Raw genomic sequence first — 20,721 nt, 5'->3', positions numbered from 1 at the left:
CAAGTGAACACATATAATAGACTGTAAGTTGCAGTTCCATATAGCAAACATAAGGATAAAAAGAGGTCCACAGTTTTGTGAGATGTGTCTTCAGGATGGTTGACACCAGCATCTTAGCAAGCATGCTTAAGGATTCACCTGATCACGACTAATACTTAATATCTGTCGAAGTAGGATGCTATTTTCTGCTAAGGACTTCTTTAAATCTGCAATCTCAGTTGATTGATTAGCAATGGTTGCCTCAGATGCTTGTGACTTGGCTTTTAAGGTATCCATATCTTCTCGAAGTCCATCTTTTTCTCGCCTCTCATTGTCCAATTGAGACTGAAGCTCTTGCATTCTTGCTGAAACAGTCCCTGTGTTGCTTCTCTTGGAGGAGGGCAAAAGGCCAGCATTGTGAAGAAATTTACTTGAACCCGGCAACACATTGGAAACAACTTCTGTTGCAGACTTTGCAAGCTGTCCATCTTCAGCTGGTGTTGCCACCATTGCTTCCATATCACCCTAGCATAAGTATTAAAACTTAATATAGTGTAATACAAATTGGAATGTAGTAACAAAGAGAAAAACATGTACTTACTATGGCTTTCTGAACAACTTCACTAAATCATTTTTTCTTGCTGCAATGCATCTCCTTGAAAAGATCAATTGCACTAGGTTCGACATCTTTATATTTTTCTTGTCTCTGAAATGAAGTCAAATAAATTTGATCAGCATGGAGATCAAAACATAAATTAATTTCAATGCAACAATTTGATCAGCATGGAGATCAAAACATAAGCTAATTATAGCAAGGTTTTCTCATGAGTAATTAAATGATAGCAAAAGTATACATCAGCTACTAATAAAACTATCAGGTCTGAATTCTTAGCTACTAATACATCAGCTGCTATGCAAAATTATACATCAGCTATCAACAACTAATACATCAAGTGTTGTTCGCCTAAAGTTGCTATAGTGCAACTGTTGTTGGCCTGATGTTACTACAATGCAGCAGCAGGATGCAATTGCTTCCAAAACAATAACAAGTGAACATGTTGGAAGACAATTGGCACACAACAGTGGACAATGCCATGAACATGATTATGTGCTTCATTCAGGTGTATACGCTAACAAACAGGAACCAGGAACTAGGAACAATGCTATAAATACACACTACTGCTAGCAAAAAGCCACTCAATTAGATGCAGCTACACTACTGTAAATACACAAAAAAATATTGTTGAAAAAATAGACAACCAGGAATTAGTGTATACACTAACAAACAAAAGATGTGACTCAAATATTAGAGATAATGAAGCGATTGTGTTGGTAGCAGTAGCCATTCATACAATAACCAAGATTGTGAGAAGCAACAAGTTCCTCCAAGCATAACATAATTAGTTTCTTACCACTACATAAGCTTTTGCAACATATGATTGAAATCCTGTGCACTGTGGAAATTGCACCTTCTCACGATTAAGTTTGTTCTTCACACAATTATTCTGTATGTAAAATACAATTGTAAGGTAGACAAAATAGCGATAATAAATTAATAGATTATGTTTATGAATATACAATCAACTTTAGTCATAAAACGAGTGCAGCTTGCAACATATTTTCATAATTGTAGGAGGTATCTTTTCATCATAAATATAGAACAAAAACAGACTACTTTTAGAGGATAATATGGACATTGAAAAGCATATAAGACACTTCAATAATTTTGTCTTGGGTTACATTAATATTGAGTGAAGGTAAATAATAAGTCTGTCAACTCATATATCACATGGAAAATTCAGAAATTTAGAATACTGGTTGAAACTAAAATGGTTGCTTGCTTGCTGTTCTTGCAGCGAGTAAGACAGAAAACTGGTTAAACTGAAACAGTTGTTGAACCATTTGCTGTTGAAACTGAACTGGTTGCTGCTTGCTGATCAGAAAACAATTTTTGGTGTGCTTGAAAGTGAACTGCTTGCTATTGAAAATGAACTAGTTGCTGCTTGCTATTGTTGCTAATCATAATTTTTAGAAATCATGTTGCTTGCTGCTAGCATCAGAATTATTGCTGCTTCATTTCTTACAGCATGACAGCAAGCAACACCTTCATTTGATGGAACGGCAAGCAGCACTTTACCAACAGCAAGCAAAACTTGGCCATGACCGTGTTAGAGAAGAGAGCGAGGAGGGAGAGGGAAGGGCAGATTAGTCCTACACCCATAATACTCAATTAAATTATGTTGGCCAAAAAAATATCACTGTGATGTACAAGGTGTTTTTGTAGCCAATAGGAAACTGCTCAATTTGTAGCAAACTAGTGTTCTCATGTCCTAAATGAGGTAACATGCAAGAGGCTCTGATAATGATCAATACAGGCCACACATAAACGGTTACTGAACTATTGGAGGTGGAATCAACCACTAGGTTCTCAAATAATACTAACAAAGAACAATTTTCCCAAGAAAAAGAAAAGTTGCATTCCAAACACTTCATAAATAAAAATATTATTTATATAGAGGGATAAGTGGAGCTTGATCGCAAATACCTTGTGGTTTTGGCTAGACCACATTTGTACCAACTCTCTCCATTGATCATCAGTCATACATGAAACAGGTGATGTAGTCCTCACTTGATTTGCAGGAACTCCAGTGAAGTACTTTTTTTTCAGCCTATACCTCATTTGGCGCTGTCCACCCTTTAACATATCAACACATGCATCTTTTACTGCATTACTCTCAACATCCATGGTGAATTGACCCTAGCCAAGAAGTGGTGACTCTATGATACTCAATTGAAAAGGGCAATGAACTGTAACTGAACAAGTGAGGGGAAAATGACTTACATCAAGCTTCCCAATGTAGTCTGTAATTTTACCCTCGTTCTCTTGCTTCTTGTACTCCTTCCAGTGCGGAAATATTGGAATGTGTTGCCTCAGTATGATCCCACCCTCCGATGCAAACTTTGCAGCCTGAATAGGTGGCTCTGACCTTCGCTTCCCATTAGAGATTTGGATTGGAATCTTAGTGCCTAACCCTCTGCTCAAGGATTCAAGTTGTTTTTTCCCCTACTTCTTTGCCTTGGTACCAATTCTGGTGATTAGCATCATAAAAGGCAAAAAGATATTAAATTTTCAAACTAGCAGAAACAATCTAGAGAATGGCACATATCATATGGGTTCTGGTGCATGTGAGCATTTTCCCTAGACAGAGCAGAACATACAGTAATATCTAGACAAATATGCAACTTCATTGCTCTAGCCTTGTTCTATGTTTAACAGCCCAATAATCAAAAATCAAGTACTAGTTGCATCTGTTACCTACACATGCATTCTATAACTGAAATCTGTATATAGAGGATTTGTTACCTACACATGCACTCTGTTACACGAAGATCTTTGTGCTCAGGCTTTTTATCAATATTATATATAGCTACTACAGATCATGAGAATGACAGATTAATTTATTTGAGAAATTTTAGATTATTTGATACATTAATAAATGCATTGAATAACAAATAATCACTTGCCTTCATCTCTATTGTGGTCATTGACCTCAGTTTGTGTGGGAGAACTAGGTTGTGCAGCAGTAGTCAGGCCTGCGGTGTAATCTTGCTCAGTGGCAACACTTGAAGTAAATTGTGTTGCAGCAGCCAAGTTTTGGGTGGATTCTTGGTTTGTGGTGGCTCTTGAACCAGCTTGTGTAGTAGTAGTTAGGCTTAGGGAGGATTGTTGATTTATGGCAGCACTCCTTTGCCTAGTGAATCTAATCTGTTGTCCATGAACATCAGGGGCCACAACCCTTTTAGAACCTCGTGTTTGTTGTGTAGGTTTGTCAGCAACATGAGTTGGGTTGTGGCTACGTACACCTTGTGCAACATGGGAATCCTGTAGGTATAACACAATAATCATGTGCATATCAATTTGTTTGCAAATGCAAGTGTAATGATATATAACATGAGGAAACAAATAGATGAATTAGAAACTTGCTTACCTCCTCTGGATCAGAGCCTTCACTATCCTCGCCGTCAAACAAAGACCCTGATTCCTCTGGACCATCATATTTGCTCTTTACTCTTGTAGCAGTCATCATTGTGCGTAACTGATTAATCCCAAGCCGTTGGAACATCTGATTGTTCCTCATCACATTTGCTGCCCTTTGTTTCTCATACTCAGTAGAAGTGATTTCTGTACATTAATGACATGATATGATAAATAATAAATCACTCTAAAAAATAATAGAAGACAAATGCATGTACTGACCCACAAGAGCACAGTAGCAAAAAAAGAAAACACTAAAAACATTAGAAAAGAAGGAATGAAATCCCAATTTGAAAATGGATGGAATAATCACTAGATAATGTATTAGTATTGTACACAGTAGAGAAATTTCTTTGGTATGTTATTATTACTAGTGGCAAGGCAACAACTAATCTTTGATATATGAGACATTTATAAAAACTGGCTGCTAGTGGTAAAAAATGCTGAACAAAGAAACCACATTTGAACTAGGTAAAAAATCTTCAAGTGATGCACTTAAGAACATTAGTTGGAGTGTATCTGCCACAACTGGGCTAAGTTTTTAGCCAAAACTTTCAACTAATTGTTTAGAAAACTAGCTTGCAAAACTCATGTAATTTGGACTAAGCCCCAGCAAATAACTACCAATTGATCCAACAAAGACTCTTACTCATATTCATTCGACTGAAAAAATTACAGTCTGTACAAGCCTCAGCACACTGAACGTAGTGAGATTTCTCGGACTCAATATTTACGGTCTGTACAAGCCTCAGAACTATCGACTGAAAAATTACAATTCATACTTATTACTACTTACTATATAAAAGGAACAAACTGAATAGGCCCTGCTCATTGGTCAGTCGTGGGTACCAATCTCGGACTCAATTTCAGTTTTTGCAGTCCTCTGACAATTTGAAGTTTGTAATGTGCTTTGTGTTGTTCAGGGAACAATTTATGTGAGGATGGCAAGAAGTACGACACCGAGAACACTTGTAGCAGTGGAAGCACACTGTTGAAGGCGGTGTTAAGTTTTGCTAAGGCACGATCCATGATGGAAAAGGAAAGGGGTAACCTGCTGAAAGCCCTTGGCACACAGGTATTAGTCATTGTTGCCTTTATATCAGTGATGTATGAATGCACTGGATTATGGAATATGAGCCATATATGTTTTCCACATTACACTTGGAACAATTCCTAATTTGTGATGTACTGATAGGATAGTAATATATGTTAGGGTGATTTCTTCTAATTAAATACCATGTATCTAGAACTTGCAACGGTTAAATACTTGTAGTGGATTGAAACTGCCAGTCAACGGTTAAATACTGAAGAGGATTGATAGTGTCAGTTTTAGGACCTTTTCTTAATTTCTTGTTCTTATGTTTAATGAGAGTCCAAATTTTACCCGTAAGTGCCATAATATTCTTTCATACTTCGTACATTTTTCTAACAATCAAACTCGTACAAAGATTGTTTTAAGTGAAGCGAACTGACATCAGGTTGCAGAACCTCTGAGGGCTATGGTTATGGGAGCTCCTTTGGAGGATGCTCACCACCTCGCCCAAAGGTACGACAGAATGCGTCAAGAAGCTGAAGCGCAGGTGATTTCGCTATGTATTACACTATTGCATAATGAGTTTACCTTTACCTTTTGTCTTTGTATCTCTTTATTAACAAGGGGGCATATCCATTGTCACTTTTGTTTCTGGTGCCAAGCTGTATTTACATGAATCTTACTGACTCAAATATACATGGTAGCAAGGTTATTAATCGGCTAGTTATCACTAATCGCCATGTTACTGGGCGACTAATCGCGATCAGTCAACGACCAGGCCAACTAATCAACCTTGGTTGGTCTAGTCTATATAATCATTTTGTACATACCAGGACATATATTTAGGGATACATACCACATACTATATACTTATATAATATAAATCAAGCATCAAAGCAATATTGCAGCAGGGTGCAGAGGAAAGAGGTGTGAGTGTGACCCAGCAATGAGTCACATCTGGAGGAGGAGCTCATCTTCGTGCTCCCTTGGACTTGGATTGACATAGCTCAGGTGGAGAAGAGAATCAGCGAGCTTCCTCTATGGCCTATCGAATCTGAGAGCGATTGAAATTTACCTGGTGAGGGTTGCCTTGTGCTTCGTATTCCCTTCCTCCCTGGAGGCATGGTGTCTTCGGATTGGCTGAAGGACGCGGAAGCCGTGAAGCCGCCCGTGCAGGTGAAGTCCCTCCCGCCGCCGCCGCCGCCGTAAGGTGAGGTCGGTGCGCAGTATGGGAAGTTGCAGGGGATAAGAAAAGATGCTGCTCGTGGGATGTGGGGTCCGGACGTGCGGGTTCAGCGATTAAAAACGCAAAAAAGGTTCTGTAATTAATCAAAAAAATGAGTTCGTCGCTGCAGCCGGGATTCGAACCTGGGAGCTCTTGGAGCGTGAGATGTTGTAATTACCATTGCAATAAGTGAGATATTCATTGATGTATGGGAAACAACTCTATTTGTATGGAAACAACTCTATTTCTATGGTTTAAACGGCTTTCGAAGCCAAAAAATTAAATAAATACCAAACATGGTTAAAAATAGTGAAACTTGGTATGGAGTCATAATTTGGGCCTAGTTGCTTGCGATAAAAAATTCAGAGGATTATACAAAAGTTAGCTTGTAGATTGTTCACAAGCGGTCACATCTCTCACTAAGATTCATAGCATTGGAGTAGTACTTCACGGTTTGAGCCATATTTCATACCTTTGTTTGTTTTTTGCTTGAAAAGTGTACCATATGTTCTTCTAACCGCTACAAACTTACTTCCGCTGAAGATCTCCCATTTCGGATTATTTATTGATTTCTATGGTCTAAATGCCTTTCCAATCCGAAAAAAATCAAATAAATACCAAAGGTGGTCAAAAAATAGTGAAACTTGGCATGGAGTCTTAACTTGGTTCTAGTTGCTTGCGATAAAAAATTCAGAGGATTATACAAAAGTTAGTTTGTAGATTGTTCACATGCGGTCACATCTCTCACTAAGATTCATAGCATTGGAGTAGTACTTCACGGTTTGAGCCATATTTCATACCTTTGTTTGTTTTTTGCTTGTACCATCTGTTCTTCTAACCGCTACAAACTTACTTCCGCTGAAGATCTCCCATTTTGGATTATTTATTGATTTCTATGGTCTAAATGCCTTTCCAATCTAAAAAATCAAATAAATACCAAAGGTGGTCAAAAAATAGTGAAACTTGGCATGGAGTCTTAACTTGGTTCTAGTTGCTTGCGATAAAAAATTCAGAGGATTATACAAAAGTTAGTTTGTAGATTGTTCACAAGCGGTCACATCTCTCACTAAGATTCATAGCATTGGAGTAGTACTTCACGGTTTGAGCCATATTTCATACCTTTGTTTGTTTTTTGCTTGAAAAGTGTACCATCTGTTCTTCTAACCGCTACAAACTTACTTCCGCTGAAGATCTCCCATTTCGGATTATTTATTGATTTCTATGGTCTAAATGCCTTTCCAATCCGAAAAAATCAAATAAATACCAAAGGTGGTCAAAAAATAGTGAAACTTGGAATGGAGTCTTAACTTGGTTCTAGTTGCTTGCGATAAAAAATTCAGAGGATTATACAAAAGTTAGTTTGTAGATTGTTCACAAGCGGTCACATCTCTCACTAAGATCCATATCATTGGAGTGGTACTTCACGGTTTGAGCCATATTTCATACCTTTGTTTGTTTTTTGCTTGAAAAGTGTACCATCTGTTCTTCTAACTGCTACAAACTTACTTCCGCTGAAGATCTCCCATTTCGGATTATTTATTGATTTCTATGGTCTAAATGCCTTTCCAATCCAAAAAAATCAAATAAATACCAAAGGTGGTCAAAAAATAGTGAAACTTGGCATGGAGTCTTAACTTGGTTCTAGTTGCTTGCGATAAAAAATTCAGAGGATTATACAAAAGTTAGTTTGTAGATTGTTCACAAGCGGTCACATCTCTCACTAAGATCCATAGCATTGGAGTAGTACTTCATGGTTTGAGCCATATTTCATACCTTTGTTTGTTTTTTGCTTGAAAAGTGTACCATCTATTCTTCTAACCGCTACAAACTTACTTCCGCTGAAGATCTCCCATTTCAGATTATTTATTGATTTCTATGGTCTAAATGCCTTTCCAATCCGAAAAAATCAAATAAATACCAAAGGTGGTCAAAAAATAGTGAAACTTGGCATGGAGTCTTAACTTGGTTCTAGTTGCTTGCGATAAAAAAAATCAGAGGATTATACAAAAAGTTGGTTTGTAGATTGTTCACAGGCGGTCACATCTCTCACTAAGATCCATAGCATTGGAGTAGTACTTCACGGTTTGAGCCATATTTCATACCTTTGCTTGTTTTTTGCTTGAAAAGTGTACCATCTGTTCTTCTAACCGCTACAAACTTACTTCCGCTGAAGATCTCCCTTATCGGATTATTTATTAATTTCTATGGTTTAAATGCCTTTCCAATCGAAAAAACCAAATAAGGTTTCAATACGGTTTAAATATGGTTTGAGCACATTAGTTTTTCTTCTTAAAAAAAGTGGCGCGAGATGATAGCTTTCGGAGAGCAGACGCGGTAAACAGCCCGCTGTCCGTGGGTGGCCCACGCGTCAACGAGAATAAGGTTTTCTTCACTGGACCGATCCGAGTTGTTCCCCAAATCCACTGTCGCGTGCACGTGCCGCTCAATCGCCACTCACATCCACGAAGAAGCGAGAAGCCCTTCCGTCCCCCTCAAAATCCCCGGCGGTGAGGTGAGCACTCGGATCCGGCGAGGTGCCGCGAGCGAGGCGCGATGAGAGACCGTGCCATGTTCCATCTCCGCGCGCTTTTCTCGCGAGCGCCCTCTGCTAGCCTGCCTTCTCCTGGTCACGCGCTGCCTCAGGTACTCGGCATCTCTCCCCCGTCCTTGGCGTCCACCACGAAGGACCTCCGCTTACCCTTCTGGTCGCGCGCTGCGGGTTACTGGGCCGGGTGCGTCTCCGTTCGGAGCTGGGTTCTTGGAGCGCTTCTTCTTCTCCGTTCGAAGGCGGAGCGTCCGTGGAGGAGGCGGCGGGGTATTGGTGGAAGTGCTACTGTTGGTGCACATTCATGATGAGTCACTACCATCTTTCTTCCGGAGGTTGGCATGGTCACCTAATTGATCTTTTCTAGTATTGCCAGCAGGTATATGTTGTTTTTGCATTAGTGTTTAGTGATAGTTAAGCTCATGTTTCTTAAGCTTGAAATTGTGTTCACTGGTTGCAGGCCTATTTTCAGCAACTGCCATGTCCTCTCAAGGTAGCTAAACGAGCTAGATACTTTGTAGTTCGACAACCTCAATCCTTTTGACCATGAAACGATCAGCTAAACTAAGATATCGTGCACTTACTTGTATTTTTGTTTTGACACCATTGCAGTATGACAAAATGGAGATGTGAAGCGTGGACAATCAGTTGGCACTACAGCCATTGGTGGTCCATTCAAGCCTCTGAATCATGATGGAAAATTAGTAAGTCAATCTGAGTCTTTCGATCCTTGGGTACAAGTATCTTCATAGTATTAGCGTAACTGTTAGCGTTATTGTGTATACCTCTATAAAATGTTTATTTGATTAGGAAAGGTAACATGGACATTATTGGTCTCTTAGGAAATGGTAAAAAAATATAGAAACAAATGGCCTAATCTGAAAGCAATCTTCTGGCCTTACATAATGATGCTTATTTTTTCTATGAGCATCATCATTAATCAGCAAGAAATGCACTACTCCATAAGTCTAAGTATTTTAGCAAGGTGAAAAATTAGCTTTCAAGATCAAAGGCTCATGAATCTTAGATAATGTTAGTGACCACTTAGTAGCAGTAGCAACCAGATTGTTTTGTTGGAATCTGTGCTGATTCTTCGCCAAGCTACTCATCGTCGCTATCATCATCTTCGCCATTATGGATTGTTCTTTCTTCATTATTATCACTAGCATATTGCAGAAATGTTTCGTCTTCTTCGTCTTCAAATAAATCTTCCGGTTCATCTTCCCTTTGTCTCTGAAGGTCTTGAACTATACTTGCATGAACAGTAAAAGAATTTTCACCAACCAACGCATCATTGTCCATATTGACATCACAATCTTGAATATGAAAATCAACACACTCATCGTCTTGGTATGACAGCTCCACACCCTTTGATATTTCATCGCTTGAAATTTCAGCCACATTCCACAAATGCCTATGTGAGAATTTTTGAACAACTCGCCAGTCTCCACGATATTTGGTGTCTTCCAAGTAAAATACCTTTGTCGCCTGCGTGGATAGAATAAAAGGATCATCCTTGTACCAAATACATGCATGGTTGATACTTCTAAAGAATCCATCATCTTTCATCCTTGCCCTGTTACTACAGGTATCAACCCAATCACACCGAAATAGAACCACTGACCGATGTCCGCTAGAGTCTGCATTGTACTGCAGCTGAATTATTTCTTTCAAGCAACCATAAATTTCAAGATCTTCTCCATTATGGGTGCCATGAACCATAACTCCACTATTCTGTGTCCTTCTATTTTTCTCACGCTCAATAGTGTGGAACCTTACACCACCAACAATACATGCTGAAAATATTCTTACTCGCAGATCTGGTTGACATGACAAAGCGTATAGGTCACCACTTACATCTTCACCATTCACAAATCGTAGAGTTCCAATCTGTACACATAATTCCCCAAGATGGTTAAAACATCTTCAACCACTAAAAATGGTTAAAGAAAATATGCAAGAACAACTCACATGGTTCTTAAATCAGGTAGCAAATTGTTTTTCAATGGTTTTTTCAATATCTTGATTTCCTTCATTCTGTAGCTCCTTTCTATATAACCTGCAGAGCATTTTTAAACAAACAATTAGCACATCAAATTAGTAGGTTTGTAGACAAATGAAGCGAAATTGTGGATACGAAGACATACTCTATATATTGTTCAACCTCCGGACAATTGTTTAACACATACCAAACCATCTTGTCATATATATTTTCTTGGTATGTAATCCTATGCCCTCCGAGTAAATCGACTCCATGTTGGAAAACAGATAAATCACCCTTGCTCATATCAACACGCTCTCTGTTCCTGCCCTCCCAATTATGTCGTGTGTCGAGATCATCAAAATACCGCGAACAAGCAGTCAAGCATTCATTAGCAACATATGCTTCAGCAATTGAGCCTTCAGGCCGTGCCATGTTCCTCACAGAATGCTTCAAAGTAAATAACCGTCTTTCGACGGGGTACATCCAACCATATTGCACTGGGCCTCTCAGGATAGCTTCATCAGGTAAATGGACAGTCAAGTGGACCATGACATCAAAAAATGCAGGAGGAAATATTTTCTCAAGCTTGCATAGAACAATTGGGATTTCCTCTTTCATTCTATGCAAAACATTTAACTTCAATGTCCTAGCACATAATTGCTGAAAAAAGTTACCTAGTTCAGCAATTGCTATGTACATGTCATTATCCATGATTCCTCGAAGAGCGGCAGGTAAAATATGTTGCAGTATTATATGGCAATCATGAGTTTTTAACCCTTGGAGGTCGCATCCATCAGCTGTAATACATGTTGCTAGGTTAGAAGCATATCCATCTGGAAACTTTACACTTCTTAGAAAGTCATAGAAAGCAAGCTTTTGCTTTTTATCCATTGTGTAGGGAGCAGGAGGAGCGCTATATGAATCTCCATCACGCTTCAAATGCAAAGATTTTCGTATGCCCATGTCTTCCATATCAAGCCTAGCATTAATACTATCCTTCGACTTCCCGGGAATACCTAGTAATGTACCAAGAATTGACTCACATATATTTTTTTCGATGTGCATCACATCAAGGTTATGTCGCAGCTTCAAACCTGTCCAGTAAGGCAAATCCCACAAACACAACCTTTTCTTCCAACATTGTCCATCATTTGCATCTCGCTTTCTCTTCTTGTTTTGAGGATGCTTTCCTGGTCTAACATCCTTGACACTGTCCAACTGCTGCTTCAATTCAACCTCACTAAATGCCTCTGGCTTGTCACGGTTTTCAACTTTCCCATCAAAGTCTTTCTTTTTTCTCCATGGATGATCCTTTTCAAGGAATCGTCGATGCCCAATATAGCAAATCTTATTCCGTATTCTTCTAGAGCAGGGATTTTTGTCACAATGCAAACAAGCATAATACCCTCTAGTGACTACCAGACAATGTGCTTAGCGCTGGATAATCATGTATGCACCATAGCACCGCAGCATGTAGAATAAACTCTTTTCCAGCTCTGGCATCAATAGTATTGACACCCAACCAAAGATCTTGCAACTCGTCAATTAGTGGCTCTAAAAAGACATCAAAATCCTTTCCTGGGCATTCTTTGCCAGGGATGAGTAGACACATCATGAAGTTTGATTGCTCGACACATACCCATGGAGGAAAGTTGTAAGGGATAACAAAAACAGGCCACATACTATAAGAGGAGCTCATTTTCCCAAATGGATTGAAACCATCTGTTGCAAGACCAAGCCTGATATTCCTAGGATCTTCTGCAAACCAACCGTGTTGCTTATCGAAGTCCTTCCATGCCTTACCATCCGCTGGATGGCTGAGCTCATTTTCCACAACTTTCCTCTTCAACTTATGCCATTGTGCCTCCTCAGATATTTTTTTCGAGGAAAACATCCTTTTCAACCTAGGAATCAAAGGAAAATGCCGCAGTACCTTTTGAGGACTCTTATTTTTACCTTCACCATCTTTCCATCTAGATTCTTCACACACTAGGCATTCATCCGTCTTTCGACGGGGTACATCCAACCATATTGCACTGGGCCTCTCAGGATAGCTTCATCAGGTAAATGGACAGTCAAGTGGACCATGACATCAAAAAATGCAGGAGGAAATATTTTCTCAAGCTTGCATAGAACAATTGGGATTTCCTCTTTCATTCTATGCAAAACATTTAACTTCAATGTCCTAGCACATAATTGCTGAAAAAAGTTACCTAGTTCAGCAATTGCTATGTACATGTCATTATCCATGATTCCTCGAAGAGCGGCAGGTAAAATACGTTGCAGTATTATATGGCAATCATGAGTTTTTAACCCTTGGAGGTTGCATCCATCAGCTGTAATACATGTTGCTAGGTTAGAAGCATATCCATCTGGAAACTTTACACTTCTTAGAAAGTCATAGAAAGCAAGCTTTTGCTTTTTATCCATTGTGTAGGGAGCAGGAGGAGCGCTATATGAATCTCCATCACGCTTCAAATGCAAAGATTTTCGTATGCCCATGTCTTCCATATCAAGCCTAGCATTAATACTATCCTTCGACTTCCCGGGAATACCTAGTAATGTACCAAGAATTGACTCACATATATTTTTTTCGATGTGCATCACATCAAGGTTATGTCGCAGCTTCAAACCTGTCCAGTAAGGCAAATCCCACAAACACAACCTTTTCTTCCAACATTGTCCATCATTTGCATCCCGCTTTCTCTTCTTGTTTTGAGGATGCTTTCCTGGTCTAACATCCTTGACACTGTCCAACTGCTGCTTCAATTCAACCTCACTAAATGCCTCTGGCTTGTCACGGTTTTCAACTTTCCCATCAAAGTCTTTCTTTTTTCTCCATGGATGATCCTTTTCAAGGAATCGTCGATGCCCAATATAGCAAATCTTATTCCGTATTCTTCTAGAGCAGGGATTTTTGTCACAATGCAAACAAGCATAATACCCTCTAGTGACTACCAGACAATGTGCTTAGCGCTGGATAATCATGTATGCACCATAGCACCGCAGCATGTAGAATAAACTCTTTTCCAGCTCTGGCATCAATAGTATTGACACCCAACCAAAGATCTTGCAACTCGTCAATTAGTGGCTCTAAAAAGACATCAAAATCCTTTCCTGGGCATTCTTTGCCAGGGATGAGTAGACACATCATGAAGTTTGATTGCTCGACACATACCCATGGAGGAAAGTTGTAAGGGATAACAAAAACAGGCCACATACTATAAGAGGAGCTCATTTTCCCAAATGGATTGAAACCATCTGTTGCAAGACCAAGCCTGATATTCCTAGGATCTTCTGCAAACCAACCGTGTTGCTTATCGAAGTCCTTCCATGCCTTACCATCCGCTGGATAGCTGAGCTCATTTTCCACAACTTTCCTCTTCAACTTATGCCATTGTGCCTCCTCAGATATTTTTTTCGAGGAAAACATCCTTTTCAACCTAGGAATCAAAGGAAAATGCCGCAGTACCTTTTGAGGACTCTTATTTTTACCTTCACCATCTTTCCATCTAGATTCTTCACACACTAGGCATTCATCTTTTTTTGCATAATCCTTCCGAAACAAAACACAATTATTTGGGCACACATGGATTGACTCATATCCGAGTCCTAATACACGAATAAGTTTCTTTGCTTCATTATAAGATGCTGGAAGGCTACATTGTGGGAACGACAATGATAATAACTTCAAAATTGCATTGAATGCCACATTGCTGATCCGATAAAATGACTTGATATGAAGTAATCGAACCACAAAAGAAAAATTTGTGAATGGTGAACCTGGGTGAGGTGTCTGCTTCATCTCATCTAACACAACTGCAAACATGGACTTCCTTGTACCTTCTTCAGATGTGAATAACTCATGCACCATATCTGGTAATCTATCATCAGGGTTATCTTGTTCATACTCATTCATACTAGCATCCTCATTCAAACCAGGTTGTTCATCTAGATGGTCAGCATTTTCATTTAATCTGCTAGTCAATAGTGGCTCTCCATGATGTATCCATGTTGTGTATGTGCTCGCCATCCCATTAATATATAAGTGATCCTCTACTTGTGATTTATGTTTAGAAAGTTGATTCAAGCACTGTCGACATGGGCATAGGATCTCCTCGGCATCAGGAAACCGCTCTTCAACAAACTTCATGAACTCATCCACCCCAGCTAGATACTTGTTGCTGAAAAGCCTAGAATTGATCCAAGATCTGTCCATCTGCCATACATTGAAATAATAAAAGAATGAAGGTTAGATAAATTAAAATTCTAACCCACTAAAATTTTCTGAATAAATGTAACTAATACCAACTAAATATAATACTAGCCATGAAGATAATGCTTCATTTTTTATTCAATTGCAAGGTAGCCAGAATGTTGATCCAGTTTTAGATTTTTAATTACTTCTTCAAATTCTTTATTATTATCATGTTTTTATTTTTGAGAGGTTACACAGTAACTGAAAGTTCTGTATATTTGAATCCCATCTTGCAGGAAACTAATTTGATGGTACAAAATGGCATTCTATAGAAGGTAACAGATCTTCTTATCACAGTTGTAGAGCCAAAAAGCATCGTTCTTGGTTCTGTTCCTAGTTGGTTGTTCTACCGAAGTTGTACGGGTAGTGGCACGCTCTCGCTAACCATATGGTCTTTATTGCAGCATTTCTCCTCTGAAAATTGTGTCAGCATGTAACATTTTTATTTTTTGTTTCTAATAAAATTCACAAGAAAAAACATTCTTGGTAGTGCAGGTAATCACAGAATACACACTTTTTTAGTACTCTTTTAGAATCTCTAATTCCCACATGTACTTCTGAAAGTGAAAATGTGCACTCTATTTCAATGGAAGTTGTCTTTCTTTTAGTTTCTCATCAGTTGCAGCACAGCTGATCTAACCAGTTTTCAGTCTGTGAAACCTGTTAACTTTTGTGTGTGTACCAGTGAACATCAGAGAAACCTGTGAACTTGTGTGTGAATTCTATGAATCTGTGTACCTGTGAACTTGGGTGTGAATATGTTAAACCTGTGTGAAATCTGAAACCTGTGAACTAGTGTTCTGTCTGTGAAACATGTTAAGTTTTTATGTGTAACCTGTAAACTAATGTGAAATCTGAAACCTGTACTATATTAGTCACTAACCCGTGAACTTGTGCAGACACTGGTTTCCCTTGGCCGGACAGATTTCAAATTGAATATGTGGTTGTCTCTATCGACAGCAAGGGATGAAACCTTGATGGTGAATCCTGGAAGATGGCGAATCCTGGAAGATGGCGAGTGCTCTATCTTGGAGACTTGGAAGATGGCGAATCCTGGAAGAACAAGCAAAAGTATGGTAAGATTAATGGTTTTAGGCCAAACATTAGGCCATGTTATGTTCCTACACCTAGAAGGATGGATCACGGATCATAACAACCATTAGGAGTAACACCTAGGGCTGTTTTCATGGTGACAGATGGTACTTATGATCTACAAACCTTTTGATGTTTCTTCTCCCTTGTACGGCAGGAAACACCTTGCCGCGATGATAGCGCCAGAACAGCCGTCGACGGCTTCAAGCTCCTGCGCCAGAACAGCCGTCGTTGCGTCCATACCCTGTACCCTACGAGACATGTAGCCGCGTCTGTACCCTGTACCCTGTGAGACTTGTAGCCGGCGGGCTGCCTGACCTAGATGGATGTTCTGAGACTCGTGGATTCATCCTTATTATGAGTTCCCAGAAAACGATTATTCCTATAAATCTATTTTGTAGTAGAAAACGATTATTATGAGTTCGTGGCCTTTATGAATCCATGCATGTGTGCGTGGATCACAAGCAGCCGTGTATGTGGCCTTTATGCATGAGTTCATGGCCTTTATCCGCACTTGAATTTTTTTAATAAACACTTGAACCTACCTGACATGTATGGACCTGGACGTCTATGGACCTGAACACGTCTTGCCATTGGGCCATGTTGCCTGGGTCGCTTCTAAAGGCAGTAAAATCATTCACCAAGGAGTCGACGACACAACTAGCTGATTTGTCTGCTCTGATGTGTGTGTAAGCAAATGTTGTATCAGGTCATGTTTGTAAGGTGTGGGAAATGAAGTCCAGGCTTATGTAGTGCCACAAGTGTTACAACAAAAAACGTAGCATGCGTTCCTCTGATTCGTCGACATTATATTATATATTATATTTATTCATCGTCGTTATATTTGGGGTGAATCGAAAATCATGAAAATCTTGATAGATATAAATTATGCAATATATATGCAACTTTTCTTGGAAAAAACAATAGGATTCAACTGAATACTCTTCAATTAAAGTGGGCTCCTAGTCAAAGACGCTAGATGGGTCGAGAATTAAAAGATGTGTAACAAAGTTGGCCTTGCCTCTCCACATCTATAAAACAGTAGCTTGACCATATGCGTAGGTGCGAAAGATTTGTCATCGTGGGCAAGTTAATATATTATGGGCTAAAAAACAATGTGATAGGACGCAAAATCCTATAGATTAGCTATATACTAGAGACACTTTAATATAAATAGATGAAAAATTAAAAAAATAATTTAATGTGTTACATCAATAAGCACCTCATGCAGAACCCATTTAGCCTTGATGGTGGACCTCTCGTTACATCGATTATATAATATTTCATTTTAAAAATTCTATCACATATATCAATGATGAATGAGCTTGTCATACAATTGTCACAATTCTGATGTAGAGCAAAATATGACGATTTATGCTCATGACGAACCCATATTGTCATGGATCATCGTCACAAAAAGTATGTTAGAATGAGTTATGACAGTTTTAATGACGGTGGTTAATTTTTTGTCATTAAACTTACACGTCTCATTGAAATCGTCATAAACAGAGTGATCTAATGATGATTCTCACTAGTGTCATCACATATTTGTCATAGAAGGTCACATGTGTTGTAGTGCAGGAAGGAAGGCGTGGAGAAGAAGCTGAGATGGGGAATACAGCAGCCAGGTAATTGTTATTTTCTTTCTTGTCGTCTACTTCTTACACATAGAGTATATATCTCCAACTGTTACTGGGCTACCCATTACATGTTAAGCCACTCAGGGCATGTTACTCTTGTACTAGGCTTCTTGATGCGGCTGGGCCTTTCTCCATGCCGAGAGGGAATCCATGTGTCCACTTGAACCACGTCGTCTCCCGCTTGCTCCTATGTGTGCTATGTCGAGGAGTTGACATCTCCCCCATTAGCGTCGGCTTGTCCCCAAGCTGGTGCTGACGGAAAGCGCTGTTTCAGGGGTTCGTGAGAGCACCTAGAGGGGAGGGGGTGAATAGGTGATCCTGTGAAACTTGAAAACTTAATGCCACAAAACTTGGTTAGGCGTTAGCACAATAATGCCAAGTGGCTAGAGAGGAGTCTCAACAAAACACAATAACCACAAGAGATCAATCACAGAGATGGCACAGTGGTTTATCCCGTGGTTCGGCCAAGACCAACGCTTGCCTACTCCACGTTGTGGCGTCCCAACGGACGAGGGTTGCAATCAACCCCTCTCAAGCGGTCCAAAGACCCACTTGAATACCACGGTGTTTTGCTTGCTTTACTATATCCCGTTTGCGAGGAATCTCCACAACTTGGAGCCTCTCGCCCTTACACTTGAAGTTCACAAAGAAGCATGGAGTAAGGGAGGGATGAGCAACGCACACAAGACACAAAATCAGAATGTCAACACGCACACAAGTCGCAACAAGAGCTCGCAACACAACCCGACGAGTTCATAACTCAACTAGAGCTCTAGATGCTATCACGAAGAAACAAATGCGTGGAATCGAAGTCTTGGTGCTTAGGAATGCTTTGAGTATGCTTGGTGTTCTCCTCCATGCGTCTAGGGGTCCCTTTTATAGCCCCAAGGCAGCTAGGAGTCGTTGGAAGCATTCCAGGAAGGCAGATCTTGCCTTCTGTCGCCTGGTGCACCGGACAGTCCGGTGCACCACCGGACACTGTCCGGTGCAGATTTCTTTCCTTCTATGGCGCAGTCGACCATTGCTGATTGAGAGCCGTTGGCGCACCGGACACTGTCCGGTGCACACCGGACAGTCCGGTGCCCCAATGTGACCGTTGGCTCGGCCACGCGTCACGCGCGGAATCCTCGGCGGACCGTTGCCCCGGCTGACCGTTGGCTCACCGAACAGTCCGGTGTACACCGGACAGTCCGGTGAATTATAGCCGTACGCCGTTGATGGTTTCCCGAGAGCGACGAGTTCGCCTGTGAACGGCTCACCGGACAGTCCGGTGATTTATAGCCGTACACCGCCGTCGAAGTCCCGAGAGCAGCAAGTTCGCCAGAGTCAGCCTGGCGCACCGGACAGTCCGGTGCACCCAGACTGCGCAGACCTTGGCTGAACAAAGCCATCTCTTTTCTCAACTCGATTTTTCCTGTTTCCAGCACTTAGACACAATACATTAGTCCATAAAACAATGTACTAAGTCTAGAAACATACCTTTTGACATGATTTACACTTTGTCCACCACTTTGCATAGATTAACACAAAAGCACTTGTGTTGGCACTCAATCACCAAAATACTTAGAAATGGCCCAAGGGCACATTTCTCTTTCAATCTCCCCCTTTTTGGTGATTTATGCCAACACAACATAAAGCAACTAGAACAAGTGCAATATCAATGCAAATGAAAACTCAATATAGTTTTGATTCATATTTGGCATATATGGATCACTCTTTGCCACCACTTGGTTTGTTTTTGCAAATCAAACTCAATTTCCTATCTCTAAGTCAAATTCACTTGTAGAGACATAAAGAGAGGTATTCCAAAATAAATTGATCAAGGATTTCAAAAACTCCCCCTTTTTCCCATAATCAACACTTCTCCCCACAAGAGGCCAACTTTTGACAAAAGAGACAATAAAAGAGTTTTGACAAACCAAAAAGCTCTATTCTACTATTTTTAAAATTCTCAAGTGGTAGCTGATCCATTTATTGCTTTGGCCTTATTTTCTCCCCCTTTGGCATCAAGCACCAAAACGGGATCAATCTTGGCCCTTTAACCCCATTGCCTCACCAAAATCTCCAAATAAGAATACAAAGGCAATAAGAGTACATGAGATGAACTTGGAATTAAGTTACCCTCTCATCGGAGTGCAGTGGAAGTCTTTCATGGTCCAAGTCCACCTTTTCCCTTTCAAACCTCCTTTGAGACTAAATTAAGAAAACTCAAGCACATGGTTAGTCTCAAAGGGTCAAGTTGTAGCACATCTCCCCCTAAATATGTGCATCACATGCAAAGGACTTGTGAGGTCCGGGGAGTGCTTGTACAACTTGAGCACCATACATAAGCAACAAAATGCATAAGAAACATGATCAAAGGCATAAACACGTGTATGCTCTAAATCAATCCAAGTTCCGCGAATCTAAGACATTTAGCTCACTACGCAGCCTGCAAAAGGTCTTCTCATCTAGAGGCTTGGTAAAGATATCGGCTAGCTGGTTCTCGGTGCTAACATAAAACACTTCGATATCTCCCTTTTGCTGGTGGTCTCTCAAAGAGTGATGTCGGATGTCAATGTGCTTTGTGCGGCTGTGCTCAACAGGATTTTCCTCTATTCGGATAGCACTCTCATTGTCACATAGGAGTGGGACTTTGCTCAGATTGTAGCCAAAGTCTCGGAGGGTTTGCCTCATCCAAAGTAGTTGCGCGCAACACTGTCCTGCGGCAACATACTTGGCCTCAGCGGTGGATAGGGCAACAGAAGTTTGTTTCTTAGAGTTCCACGACACCAGGGACCTTCCTAAGAATTGGCACGTCCCCGATGTACTCTTCCTATCGACCTTACATCCAGCATAGTCGGAATCTGAGTACCCAATCAAGTCAAAGTTAGACCCCTTTGGATACCAGATCCCGAAGCAAGGCGTAGCGACTAAATATCTAAGAATT

General features: G+C 40.2%; 1 protein-coding gene across 1 annotated transcript; it reads right to left on the bottom strand.

Moving 5' to 3' along the window:
- Nucleotides 1-534: 534 nt before the first annotated feature.
- LOC103642494 (uncharacterized) lies at nucleotides 535-4,067 on the bottom strand. The gene is made up of 5 exons (XM_023301176.1): nucleotides 3,969-4,067; nucleotides 2,822-2,971; nucleotides 2,525-2,737; nucleotides 1,392-1,484; nucleotides 535-685 (listed from the first exon to the last, which is right to left on the bottom strand). The coding sequence occupies exons 1-5, from the start codon at nucleotides 4,065-4,067 to the stop codon at nucleotides 608-610; spliced, it is 633 nt and encodes a 210-aa protein (XP_023156944.1). The 3' UTR covers nucleotides 535-607.
- Between the last annotated feature and the right edge of the window lie 16,654 nt (nucleotides 4,068-20,721).

This window comes from Zea mays, chromosome 10, assembly GCF_902167145.1.
Source record: "Zea mays cultivar B73 chromosome 10, Zm-B73-REFERENCE-NAM-5.0, whole genome shotgun sequence".
Taxonomy (NCBI): Eukaryota; Viridiplantae; Streptophyta; class Magnoliopsida; order Poales; family Poaceae; genus Zea; species Zea mays.
The sequence above is the reverse complement of the archived record's forward strand: the minus strand, read 5'-3'. Positions and strand labels throughout refer to the sequence as shown.

What these genes read in the sequence shown, in the direction of transcription:
- LOC103642494 (XM_023301176.1), bottom strand. Translation starts at nt 4,067, where the DNA reads ATGATGACTGCTACAAGAGTAAAGAGCAAATATGATGGTCCAGAGGAA. An exon ending in AAGGCTCTGATCCAGAGGAG is followed by an intron (nt 2,972 to 3,968) that starts GTAAGCAAGTTT and finishes TCTAATGGGAAG; the next exon opens with CGAAGGTCAGAGCCACCTAT. An exon ending in ACTACATTGGGAAGCTTGAT is followed by an intron (nt 2,738 to 2,821) that starts GTAAGTCATTTT and finishes CTTCTTGGCTAG; the next exon opens with GGTCAATTCACCATGGATGT.